Below are 13,418 nucleotides of genomic sequence, written 5' to 3' on the forward strand. Positions count from 1 at the left end.
GAACATGACTGTAATTAACAGCCTCATGGTAATAAGAATATAACTTTTCTTAGAAGCACCTTTTGTAATTTATTGTAATTGGAAAAACTGACTTTTCAATGAAGAATCCACTTAAAGAGGACCTTTTACCTGAAAATGCAAGTTAAACTAAAGATATACCCTTACTTGATGGCCCCCGGTGGTGCTTATACAGTTCTTCATTTTGCACTCAGTGCTCCCGTTTGTCCGCGGTGGCCCCCGCAATATTTCCCGCCTTCTATGCTAATGAGCCATCCGGCTCAACTGGGTGGGCCTGCAAAAGTTCTCCCGGGCGTGTCTTTCTTCTCCCTGGCATGGAGCGCATCCAATCAGCGCGCTCCGGTCTCGCGAGAACTGGATCAATTTCATCCATCCTGAGCCGCCGCCTCCGACGCTGCTCCAATGCTCGCTGCGGGAATCCAAGATGGCGCCGGCTCAGGATGGATGAAATCGCTCCAGTTCTCGCGAATCTCGCGAGAACTGGCACTTCTTCTCCCTGATTGGATGCGCTCCGTGCCAAGGAGAAGACAGACACGCCCAGGAGAACTTTTTCAGGCCCGCCCAGTTGAGCTGAATGGCTCATTAGCATAGAAGGCGGGAAATATTGCGGGGGGCACCGCGGACAAACGGGGGCACTGAGTGCAAAAGGAAGAACTGAATAAGCACCACCGGGGCCGGCAAGTAAGGGTATATCTTTAGTTTAACTTTCATTTTCAGGTGAAAGGTCCTCTTTAAATGTGATCTCTGTGTTGAGGCTACCCTTTAACTAGCTATGTGAGCCCCTGGTTCTAGGCGTTAGGCTCCCAGCAAATAATCTTCACAGGGAAACTGGTGGCCATCAAAATTTGCAACCTTAATCCTAAACCCACATACATTCACTAACTTCTATTCATGTTGGCATCCTATGGTTTACATAAGATGACAGATGCACTAGATGGCACTAGCTACACACTGCAAATGTTAACTATGGGAGGCGGTTTACTATTCGCCATGGTATAAATATAATATTCACATTATTACTTCTGCTTGCATGTTTAAGCACTTAGCTTCCTCAAAGGCATTTAATCATTGCTCTTCTACATTATATAATTATTTTCCAACAGCAGAAGTAACAAAATGATCATTAACTGCCTCTAACCACTGAGGCTTTCTTTGACATCGGAGGTTGACCCCTCGGCTCCAATGCCTCAGTAGCTACTAGTGTTGGGCGAGCATGCTCGACCAAACACCAGTTTGGCTCGAGCATCGCTATGCTCGAGTCAGTGTATTTAAATCTAATTTAGCCTCTATTTCTGAAAAGTTTCTGGCGGTATTCGAACTCACAACCTTGTACATTACAGCTAAGAATGTTAACCAGTACACTATAGAGCTGCATGGCCAGTTACTAAAAAATAATAAAAAATTAAATAAAAAATATGAGACTTCTGCTGTATAGGAATATTTACTAGTAGTAATTATTCCTATACAGCAGAAGTCTCATATATATATATATATATATAACCCATGGAGGTCTGAATTTGGAGTCACACTCAAAATTAAAGTGGAAAAACACACTACAGGCTGATCCAACTTTGATGTAATGTCCTTAAAACAAGTCAAAATGACGCTCAGTAGTGTGTGTGGTCTCCACGTGCCTGTATGACCTCCCTACAACGCCTGTGCATGCTCCTGATGAGGGGGCGGACGGTCTCCTGAGGGATCTTCTCCCAGACCTAGACTAAAGCATCTGCCAACTCCTGGACAGTCTGTGGTGCAACTTGACGTTGGTGGATAGAGCGAGACGTGATGTCCCAGATGTGCTCAATTGGATTCAGGTCTGGGGAACGGGCGGGCCAGTCCATAGCATCAATGCCTTCGTCTTGCAGGAACTGCTGACACACTCCAGCCACATGAGGTCTAGCATTGTCTTGCATTAGGAGGAACCCAGGGCCAACCGCACCAGCATATGGTCTCACAAGGGGTCTGAGGACCTTATCTCGGTACCTAATGGCAGTCAGGCTACCTCTGGCGAGCACATGGAGGGCTGTGCGGCCCTCCAAAGAAATGCCACCCCACACAATTACTGACCCAATGCCAAACCGGTCATGCTGGAGGATGTTGCAGGCAGCAGAACGTTCTCCACGGCGTCTCCAGACTCTGTCACATGTGCTCAGTGTGAACCTGCTTTCATCTGTGAAGAGCACAGGGCGCCAGTGGGGAATTTGCCAATCTTGGTGTTCTCTGGCAAATGCCAAACGTCCTGCACGGTGTTGGGCTGTAAGCACAACCCCCACCTGTGGACGTCGGGCCCTCATATCACCCTCATGGAGTCTGTTTCTGACCGTTTGAGCAGACACATGCACATTTGTGGCCTGCTGGAGGGCATTTTGCAGGGCTCTGGCAGTGTTCCTCCTTGCACAAAGGCGGAGGTAGCGGTCCTGCTGCTGGGTTGTTGCCCTCCTACGGCCTCCTCCATGTCTCCTGATGTACTGGCCTGTCTCCTGGTAGCGCCTTCATGCTCTGGACACTACGCTGACAGACACAGCAAACCTTCTTGCCACAGCTCGCATTGATGTGCCATCCTGGAAAAGCTGCACTACCTGAGCCACTTGTGTGTGTTGTAGACTCCGTCTCATGCTACCACTAGAGTGAAAGCATCGCCAGCATTCAAAAGTGACCAAAACATCAGCCAGGAAGCATAGGAACTGAGAAGTGGTCTGTGCTCACCACCTGCAGAACCACTCCTTTATTAGGGGTGTCTTGCTAATTGCCTATAATTTCCACCTGTTGTCTATCCCATTTGCACAACAGCATGTGAAATTAATTGTCACTCAGTGTTGCTTCCTAAGTGGACAGTTTGATTTCACAGAAGTGTGATTGACTTGGAGTTACATTGTGTTGTTTAAGTGTTCCCTTTATTTTTTTGAGCAGTGTATATATATATTTTTTTAGTAACTAGCCATGCAGCTCTATAATGTAGTGGATAAGATTCTTGGCTGTAATGTAGAAGGTTGTGAGTTCAAATCCAATAGAGGCAAAATTATATTTAAATACACTGGTTGTCACCAAGCACTGACTCCATATATGGACAGCTATATATGGAGTCAGAGCAGGGACTCTTAAGCCGAACTAGAGTCCCGACACCCTCCCCTCTTCAGAGCAGGGGGTGCCTGGTTTAATGCTCGGGTTCTCCCATAGACTTCCATTGTGCTCGGGTGCTCTGTAGAGCACCGGAGCATTGGGAAGTGTTCTACTCGAGCACAGGAGCACTTTGGTGCTCAACCAACACTAGTAGCTACCTTTCCTGATACACTTGATATATACAGTCAAGCCACATTATTATGACCACGAGCTAATATCTGCCCTGTGTGGCATGGACAGCAGCTAGACGGGCTGGTTGACATCTTTGTAGCTCCCCATAGGGAATAACATAGTTCTACTGTTATAATATTAAAGGGGTTAAATAGGGCTATCTCCAGCAGTCCCACAGAGAATGAATGGAGTGGAAGAGCACATGCCCCACCTAAAGATTCATCAGATCAGTGGTGGTCCCAGCAATTGGACCCTCAGCGATCAATTAGTTATGCCCTATTCTGTGGATACTTGCACACCTCTTTAATAAAGATAGCATAGCAAGCATAGCATTAGTTGTACCACTACAGTAATGTGATAGTGTGTGTGTGCTATGGGAAACAACCCCCACCCAGTTTTTGAATACTTTTTGTATAGTAAAAACTTTCACCTGACCTTGAGAACTCTGTCTAGTCCCGTTACTGTTTCCAGTAATGTTTCCAGTAATGACGGTAATCCTGTAGAAATGGTGGTGGCAGAAACTCAGAAGCGAATGCCATTATTATGTACGAGAGACACGATACTTACTGTAGACATTCTGTCTGAGTGTTCACAGACTCTACGTAGTGTTTTAGGGAAAGACGAAATTCTTCCAGCTCCTCTGTGATCACAGATAGCTGCCGCTGAACGATCATTATGTGCTAAGGAATTCAAAGAGATTGACATAATGTGACAGTGACATAAGGAAGGAGCCATTAATCATGCACAGTCTGTTACAACAAACTCAAATGGAAGACAAAGAGATCGGAGAATAATTTCCATGGACCTCGCTGACACACAGATCTGGTGGCGGAAATTATTTGTAGCATGAAAAATCTGCAATGTTCTCTTTACTTTTAAATTAACTCTTATTATTAAGGCCGGTGAGTTGATTCGTTCATTTTACATACTTGTACATCTATTTTTGTATCTTTTTCCCCCCAGTTCACTCATACATGAGAACGAGGAAGATAATTGTTCTGACACTGACATCTCTATTAGAGACTGAAGAAATGTAAGATGATTTAACCTTTAGAATTTAGTTTTGATTGGAAATAGGCCTAAAGTGTCACAAGCGATCTACTCTTAAATCCTGACCAAATTTTCATTCCAAATCTGTAGGTGGTGCTGGAGATGCCCTGATAACCTGCAGAACGGTTGGACTTACACTATTGTTGATTTTATTTATTTTTAATTATGAGCCCTAATAGTGAGGCTGCCAAATGCAGCTATATTTTAGTTCAGAACTATTTGTTACATACTGTTATATACATTTTTTTTGTATGTCACTGCCCCTTTAATGGTCCTCAACCATCTGTAAAAATTCAATGCCTCTTTCCCTCATTGGTTGGTTCTTAGCAAAGTATTTTTTTCTGGCAGCTTTTTACTCACAAGGATGGTGTCTCCCTGAAGATGGAGTCGTTTTTTCCTGCTTTAGCGTGTCAAGTTTACACAGGCATATCTTGACACTAGGCTGACTTGCCAGGAACTACTTTCTATCCAGGGGAAAGTGGACCCAGCACAACACCCTGCAACTAATCCTAACCTCCCATACACGGCCTTTTGAAATACATAGTGCATAGTTAGCATCCCAGTAAACATCCTAACATCCTCATGTTAAAAGAATAACATAACATAGTATAGCATTAACTTAGCTGTTAACCATAGATTTAACCCTTTAGCAGTGAACCAATGGGTCACTACACGTACAGCACCTCGTGTATTCTCCACGCTATTGAATCTTACTAGAATGTTTTATATTGCATGAGGGTGCTACTTTTTCATGTACCTTTTCAATGCATACTGGCCTAATTTGCTTGGACTCAAGTGCCTGCTGGCCACTATCTCACCACAGCACCACCAGCGGTGACATGAAACATTACACAATAACCTTGCAATCAGTGGGCTGGACCATGTAATCTATGAATGTAGTCTCCCAGAGCAAGGGGTTCTTTTTGTAACTGCTTTACGTTCCAGTTCATGATGAAGAGCCCCCCCCCCCCCCCCCTCCATTAACTAAAAAGGTCCTTTTAGGGTGTATGAAAAATGGGTTTTCTAAGCCAGACAGTGCCTTCAATGCATAAGCATTCACATCTACTTGTAAACTTGCAGAGCTTTCGATGTAGAAACAGGTATATGGGTATAAACAGCTGGTAAAGTTGTAGGCATACATGGATGCATATTGTATTTTTATGGCTGTCTCTTCAATTTGTCCTGGGCTCACCAGAATCCATAGTGGTTTACATGATTCACACATTGCATATTGTTACCTCTTTGGGAGAGCATCCTCAGTAAGTGAATACAGTAGATGTAAAGTAAGAACAAATAATCCCCAAAGGAAAGTGAAATCCACGTTCAAAGAAAATTCTGGGGATTTGCTATGCAGAATACTAACATAAGGGTATTCTTATATTTGGAGGAGAAAGAAGTTGACATTTTGAACATAATACATTTAAGGAACAAAACATCAAAGGTGAAGTAGAAAAGAGCAGACAAAGACAAGTTCTGAAAAGGTCACGGATCTCCTGCTAGTATTCATCCTCCGGAGGTTTGTCTCCTCCTGCTTCTGCTCCTGGCTTTTCATTTATTCCATATAAAGGCTACGGCAGGGAAACCGGACAGTTTTTTGATTCTACCAATAGTTTATTCTGCAAACCCTTGATCAGCCATATGAATGCACATAGTGAAAGCACAAAGGGTTACCCTATAGTGCAAGAAGCAAAATACAGACACGGCCATGTTTGAATTACGGTCAGCAAATAGCGGATCTGCCAAATACGGATACCGTCAGTGTGTATTCTGCATTTTTCTAACTCCTCTCAATAGAAACGACTATTCTCATCGGCAATGCAGACACAAATAGGACCTACGGTATTCTATACTTTGCGGAACGGACACACGGATCTGCAAAAAGTATGACCCCATAGAATTGAATGTGTGCTAAAAGTGTGGCTAGCACACAGATAAAAAATAAGGTCTCGTGCATGAGGCCTTGTAGAGAGACTCCTGGTAATATATTTCTCAATGTCCTCCTATATACAGTCTAGAATTCTTGACTTGTTGCCATTCTGTAAACCTCATTTATTTAAACTCATTCTGAGAAACATGGCCCATCAGCCTTAAATGAGCTATGCCATAAACTGCTTTTCACTCTAAAGTTTATTTTCTAATTACTCTAGCTCAAATTCGTCCCTTGATTTAAATTTTTTTTTAGATTCACCTAATATGCAATTTTCTCTTATCTCCTATGCTTGAATCCTACATCCTGGTCTTGTCTGCCTTGGGCAGGGAGATGGGTCCTGACATCAGCAGGACATGTGACACTATCACGCCCCTTGTTCTTACCAATGAGGCTTGTGTGTCCTACATTACAAGGCTACAATAAAGGACGTAACCTACAGCAACTAAATATCAAAACAGATTTGCCCCAGGATGCCAAGGTCAGCTAATAACTTTATAATAAGGCAGTTTTGATAAATGGTGATGTTTGGGGAAAGTGATATAACAGCGATATCTGTGGGGCAGGATACACTAATATTAGTGGTACTACCCCTTTAAATAATCTCCTGATTGTAACTCCCCCACCCCTTATGCCCTATTGCTCCTTATGAATAACATACTCTCTATATGGTCTCCTTTGGATAGCGTATACAGCATATCTACACAGGAGGCCAGTGTATACACCATCGGCGCTTGTTTGCACCATCCTGATTACTCAGATCAAAACTGAAGGGGGGGGGGGGGGGAAATGATTGCTACCGCTGCCATTCTTCTCTTCTACAGTTCTACTGAGTTTCGGCATCACATCCCTGATTAGACTGGGGGATGTACTGCTGATAATTGGGCATGTCATGCTATTCGTTTAGAAAGATGTCCATCAGCCGACAAACAAGCATTTGCACATTCATCTGCTGATCAGCTGCTTGACTATATGGGCCATTATCAAGAGTGTTCGTATTAACACTTGTTCCCGATAATTGACCGGAAAACTGAGCATTGTAACAGGGCCCTTAGTTGCTTTCATATTCTGTGTATTACAGCCGACAATCACATGCCCATATACAGGTCACTGGGGAATATTTATTGGAATATTATATTTTCATTTTTCCTCTTTTAATTACCGGTAGTTGGAGAAGTTTAGAAGAACAGAAAAAAACATTTTATAGTTGTAAAATTTGCTGTCGATGGTTGAAAATGTCACATTTAGAAGCTTTTACTGATTAAAGCTAAGCACTCTGCTGGGAACACAAAAAAAATCATTGAATTACTTACTGAATTTGTGCTTCCGTCTAAGATTTCTTCTTCTAGGGGTTCCAGTTTTAAGTCCTTTAAAATAACAGCAAAATATAGAAATAGTTTTTTAGAAAGTTAACACAAGGCACTTACTAATGTATTATGATTGTCCATATTGCCTCCTTTGCTGGCTAGATTCATTTTTCCATCACATTATACACTGCTTGCTTCCAGCTGTTACAACCACCCTGCAATCCAGCAGCGGTGGACGTACTTAAACACTATAGAAAAAAGCACTGACCTCTCCGGTGTCCAGGACCATGGGGGCATGCATAGGCACTCATGCGCAGCACTTCCTGTCCTGGCCACCTTGTATCTGCGCTGCAGTGGTATTCATTACCACTGGAAACGAGCAGTGTATAATGTGATGGAAAAATGAATCAAGCCAGCAAAGGAAGCAATATGGACAATCGCAATACATTAGTGAGTGCCTTGTATTAACAATTTAATGACCCTTTGAAAAAAGAAGAGCAGGAACCTTAATGGTGTTAATGGGAACTGCTCCCCATTTTCCTAAGAGTTCCTAAATCTCAATAAATCAACGTACAGTATATTAAAAGGGAATATCGATATAGTTTTATTAGCAAACCCTAACTGTTTAGGCTGCCTGGAGTGGACATACCCAGTAAGGCTACTTTCACACTAGCGGCAGGACTGATCTGACAGGCTGTTCACCCTGTCGGATCCGTCCTGCCACTATTTCGCCATCGGACTATTACTGCATGTCCGACTTTTTAGTCCGGCGGCCTCTCGCCGTGCACTGCCGTGCTGCACCGGAGCTCCGCCCCCGTCCCCATTATAGTCAATGGGGACAGAGCGGCGGTCTGGCGGCACAGCAAAATAGCGGCAGGACGGATCCTACAGGGTGAACAGCCTGTCGGATCCGTCCTGCCGCTAGTGTGAAAGTAGCCTAAATAGATTATAATAGCCATGTTACTGCACAGTAGATACCCCCAATAACATCCTTTATCAGGGTGTTGGTAGACTCTGAAGATACCTGGGGCACCTTGAAGCACTCAAATCAGTGGAGAAAAGAGGGGAAGGGTGCAAATAAAATTAATGTGGTCATTTCTGGGAAATCTGTCTGGTGCCAGCCATGCCATCGTCCTTTATTATACAGGAAATTAACCGGCAGAAGTTTATAGTCGATAGAACTACATCGGAATATAACTTCAAATCTACATAAATGGCACTGTGCAGAGGAGAGAATAGCTGCACTATCATGTCTGTATTTCATCTGATACAGAACCTTTAGGATCAGTCTGATACAGCTACAAAGCTCAGGAACAGTATGGTGTGTGGAACAAAAAAAGGAACTATGGATGAAAAGGGAAAAAAGCTCAGGCAATTCATTCCAGTACCTTCTTCTCCAGTCTGTCAATTAGTTTCTGAAGTCTGTTTATCTGGGTCATCCACTGGTTGTCTTCATCGAGCAAGCCTAGGGGAAGAATAAATAAGTAATAGAATGGAAACTATTCCAGATTTCAGTATCTAGAAATATCTAGGTGAGTTTCTGTATATACATTTCTGTATGTTATTACATATTTTAATATATAGTGTATTACCCCATATATAGTGCATTACCCATATCACCAAAAATCAAGCCAACCGCTATTCCCTTACGTCCTAACCAGTGGCACAGATGGGGTATTCTGGCCCTGTGGACTGGTTAGGACAGGTGGAAGTTTTAATGAAATTAAACAACACATACACACACCCTCCCTCCCCCAATAAAGAGGGGGCGTGACCCCCAGGCCCTTGTGTTTTTTTCTGTCCTTTGGACAGTTAGGATGGTCATTTCCGAAGGTTACCTTGTGGACTTGAGCAGTCCGCCCACGGACAAGTTCGTCCAGACAAGGTTACTTCCCTGATAGGGGCCTGTATAGGGCAAATTTATTTAGGTTTTATTATAAGGTTAACCCCGCCCCTTCTGGGGCGGAGCTTAGTGTGTTTGGCGCCAAACAAGGCTATTTAAAGCTGGTGTTGCACCAAGCTCAGTCTCCTGGAGCGCAGATTTATCTGTTTAACCTTGAGACTTTTGTGATTACTTGCAAGTTCTGCTTTCTTGCAAGTTTCTTCTGTGTTGCGATTTGCAATTCAAACCTTAGGATCTTCTGGGTAAAGATCCTGAAGCTTGCTGTTAATTGTCCTTTTTTCCTCTGAATTTTACGATTTATTCCCTTCTCTTGCATTGCAACCATGTCTTCTACCGGAGACGGTGACCGGGAGCCCACCAGAAAAAGTGCTGGTAAGAGGCGTCATCTGCAGTGCCATGATTGCCAGATTGTGCTGGAGGACAGCTACGCTTTTTCCAGATGCCCTCCCTGTAGGGCCAAAGCACTCCCCCAGCAGGAACCGACGGTCCATGACATCGTTGACTGGGTTAAGGGCTACATGGAAACCAACCTTAGTCAAATGAACGCTTCTATAGAGGAATTGAAGCATGCCTTTGTCTCCAAGCGCCGACGTCCTTCCTCTCCTCATCGGGCGATGAAAGTATCGGGGGCTCAGGATGTAAGAGAAGGATCGGCCTCTTCCTCCTCTGAGGACGAGGATGGCTTTGCTTATTTTTTCCCTCCTGAAAAAGGCCAGCGGCTGCTAAGATCCATCCAGTCGGGGGACCAGGACGTTGATCCGGGGAAGCCTCATCTCCCGCCTCTAAGGGGCCCAGGGCCTTTAAAGCGGATAGTTCCCTACTTTAAGTAATGAAGACTGAATGGAAAAAAACAGAGAAGGGTCCCGTATTGACCAAGAGCTTCAAGGCGGTTTTTCCTGTAAAGGAGGATCAGGTATCATCCTGGGGGCCTGTCCCAAAGGTGGACATGGCTATTTCCAAGCTATCAAGGAGGGGTTCGTGGTGGATTCGGTAAAGATGACTATTCATCTCACTCCCGAGAGAAGGCGATCCGTTCAACTAACAGCCCGTTCTCTCTCAGTACCACGAGAGGTAACAATTCAATACATTGATAAAGATGTTGGGACTAATGTCATCAACCGCAGAGGCGGTTCCTTGGGCATTATGGCATCTGCGTCCGCTTCAGTCGGAGGTACTAGCCAAGTGGAATCACAGTCGGGGGGGACTCAATTCCGTGCACTCCCTGTCTTACCATGCCCGGACCTCCCTAAGATGGTGGTCTCACCTCGAGGACGGCAAGTCCCTGATCCAGCCTTCTTGGATCATACTTACTTCAGATGCATCCCTAGTAGGCTCGGGAGCTCATTTTCTGGACAAGACAGTCCAAGGAACTTGGACACCACAGGAGAAATCATTGTCATCGAATCTCCTGGAGATCAGAGCGATCAGACTAGCTCTTTTTCATTTTGCTCCCTTCATTCGAGGGAAAGCAGTGAAGGTACAGTCAGACAGCATGACCGCTGTGCTGTATATCAACAAGCAGGGAGGCACGAGGTCACAAAGTCTCCTGAGAGAGATAGGGGTGATATTGGATTGGGCAGAATTGAACCACTTATCAGCCGTTCACATTCGCAGAGTTCACAATGTGATCGCGGATCACCTGAGCCGAGGTCTTCCAACCGGAGAATTGTCACTTCATCCAGAGGTCTTCAAGGAGATAACGCTCAGGTGGGGCATGCCAGAGATCGATCTCATGGCAACGAGGTTCAACACCAAGGTGGAGAGGTCAATACCTCTCCACCTTGGTGTTGAACCTCGTTGCCATGAGATCGATCTCTGGCATGCCCCTTTACAGGGAGGACAACCCGGTGGCAATAGATGCACTGTCAATCCCATGGAGGTTCAGTCTGGCCTACATCTTCCCTCCAATTTCATTGATACCAAGGGTCTTGATGAAAATCAGGCAGGACCAAGCGTCAGTCATCGCCATTATTCCATACTGGCCAAAGAGAGCTTGGTTCACCCAACTCTTCCAGATGAGTCGGGGTCAATTTTGGAGGCTTCCCCCAGAGAGAGTACTGGTGTCGGGGGACACTCAGATCTCCTCAAATCTTCAAATGTTCAACCTGATGGCCTAGAGGTTGATCAGTCCCTTCCAAGGATAGAAGGGCTTTCGGGGTCTGTCTTGAGAACCTTAGAGCACTCCAGATCGGAAGCTACTAATAAGTCCTATTCAAGAATTTGGAGGATTTTTTCATCATGGTGTTCTATGCGTCAGCAGTCATCCACTGAAGCTTCCATTCCGGCAATTCTTCAGTTTTTGCAAGACGGTCTGGACAAGGGGCTGTCCCCTTCTACCCTCAAAGTGCAGGTTTCAGCAATTTCAGCCTGTCTCAACAGGTCTATTTCTCAAGAGCCCCTTATTAAGAGGTTCCTGAAGGGAGCTTCAAGATTAAAGCCTACAGTGATTAGACCGGTCCCTCTGCAAAGCGAGTTGGGGAACTCCAAGCTTTCTCCGCGTTTGAACCTTATACTAGGTTCCTCCAAGACCGGGTACTACTTAGATTTCTGCCTACCTTTATTCCAAAGGTGTCTTCCTTTGATAACATTAACCAGGTGATTTCCCTGCCGACTTTGGCTCCACCCCCTCCTCTGAGGAAAGAGGGCTTCATACCCTCGACATTTTGAGATGTCTTAGGATTTACCTGGAACGCTCCAAGGTATTTACGAGAGATGAAAACCTCCCTATCCTCTTTTCCGGTACCCACAAGGGGAGGAAAGCCTCTAAGCCCTCCATCAGTCGATGGATTAAAGATGCAATTCGGGAGTCCATTATGTCTCAGGGCTCGGAGCCTCCTGAGTTTCTAAGGGCCCACTCCACTTGGGCAGTGGCCACTTCATTTGCAGAGAGAAGCTCGATTCCATTGGATGTGATCTGTAAGTCGGCTTCTTGGAGTTCTCACCCCACCTTTATCTCACACTATAGAGTGGATTCTAGAATTCATAGCTATTCCTCATTTGGCCGGACAGTATTAGCTTCCGCCAGGCATGAGGACCCTCCCATGGGGGTTTCTTCTTGCTAAATCCCCATCTGTGCCACTGGTTAGGACGTAAGGGAATCGTTAATTTCTAACGATAATTTGTTTTCCCTTAGTCCTAACAGTGGCACACAAATATTCCCCCCTTAGTTATACTTTAAAGTTGTTATTTATTTATTTTCCTACCTTGTAACTACACAAGGGCCTGAGGGGTCACGCCCCCTCTTTATTGGGGGAGGGAGGGTGTGTGTATGTGTTGTTTAATTTCATTAAAACTTCCACCTGTCCTAACCAGTCCACAGGGGCAGAATACCCCATCTGTGCCACTGTTAGGACTAAGGGAAAACAAATTATCGTTAGAAATTAATGATTCTCACTATTATCGTACAGAATGAAGCACATGTATACATGTCAAGGTATAGATGGTGGTAGAATTAATGCTGCAGCTTAAAAGCTATGCACACCTTTGGGGGGCAATATATTTTATTATTGCATTGTACTCATTTTGAGCTAAAAATCTTTTTTCCAATGGGTCTTTATTAACAATATGGCATCCTTTTTTCTGTACAGAGTTGAGATGATTTAGTTGCACCCTTTGGATTTTCTGTCTTTTCCGTCAGACCAGGAGCAGACGGACTCCTTATCTCTGCTCTCTGACATTATAAACACTCATTATAGCTCAATCCTTATCTTACTGATAAGAATGTGGCTTAGATTATTGTTTATGGCCTCTTAGTAGTTTAGAGAGTAGGGTTATTAGATGACTGGCACGAAGTGAAAGTACCAGTCACACAGCTAGACAAACATCTTATCCCTTTGTGACAGAATGGCTTTATATTTTTAATAAAGGCCAACTGAAAATATGATTTTTATCCAAAAAAGAGTATAATTCAATCATAACCAAA

General features: G+C 44.3%; 1 protein-coding gene across 1 annotated transcript in view; it reads right to left on the reverse strand.

Moving 5' to 3' along the window:
* The window catches only part of NECAB1 (N-terminal EF-hand calcium binding protein 1), a 312,192-nt gene that overhangs the window by 4,589 nt on the left and 294,185 nt on the right, over positions 1-13,418 (reverse strand). Inside the window, exons 8-10 of the mRNA XM_040432240.1 lie at positions 8,982-9,058; positions 7,600-7,653; positions 3,877-3,989 (exon numbers count right to left, since the gene is read on the reverse strand). Of these exons, the coding sequence (XP_040288174.1) occupies positions 3,877-3,989; positions 7,600-7,653; positions 8,982-9,058 (244 nt within the window). The remainder of the gene's footprint in view (positions 1-3,876; positions 3,990-7,599; positions 7,654-8,981; positions 9,059-13,418) is intronic.

This window comes from Bufo bufo, chromosome 5, assembly GCF_905171765.1.
Source record: "Bufo bufo chromosome 5, aBufBuf1.1, whole genome shotgun sequence".
NCBI classification, from domain to species: Eukaryota; Metazoa; Chordata; class Amphibia; order Anura; family Bufonidae; genus Bufo; species Bufo bufo.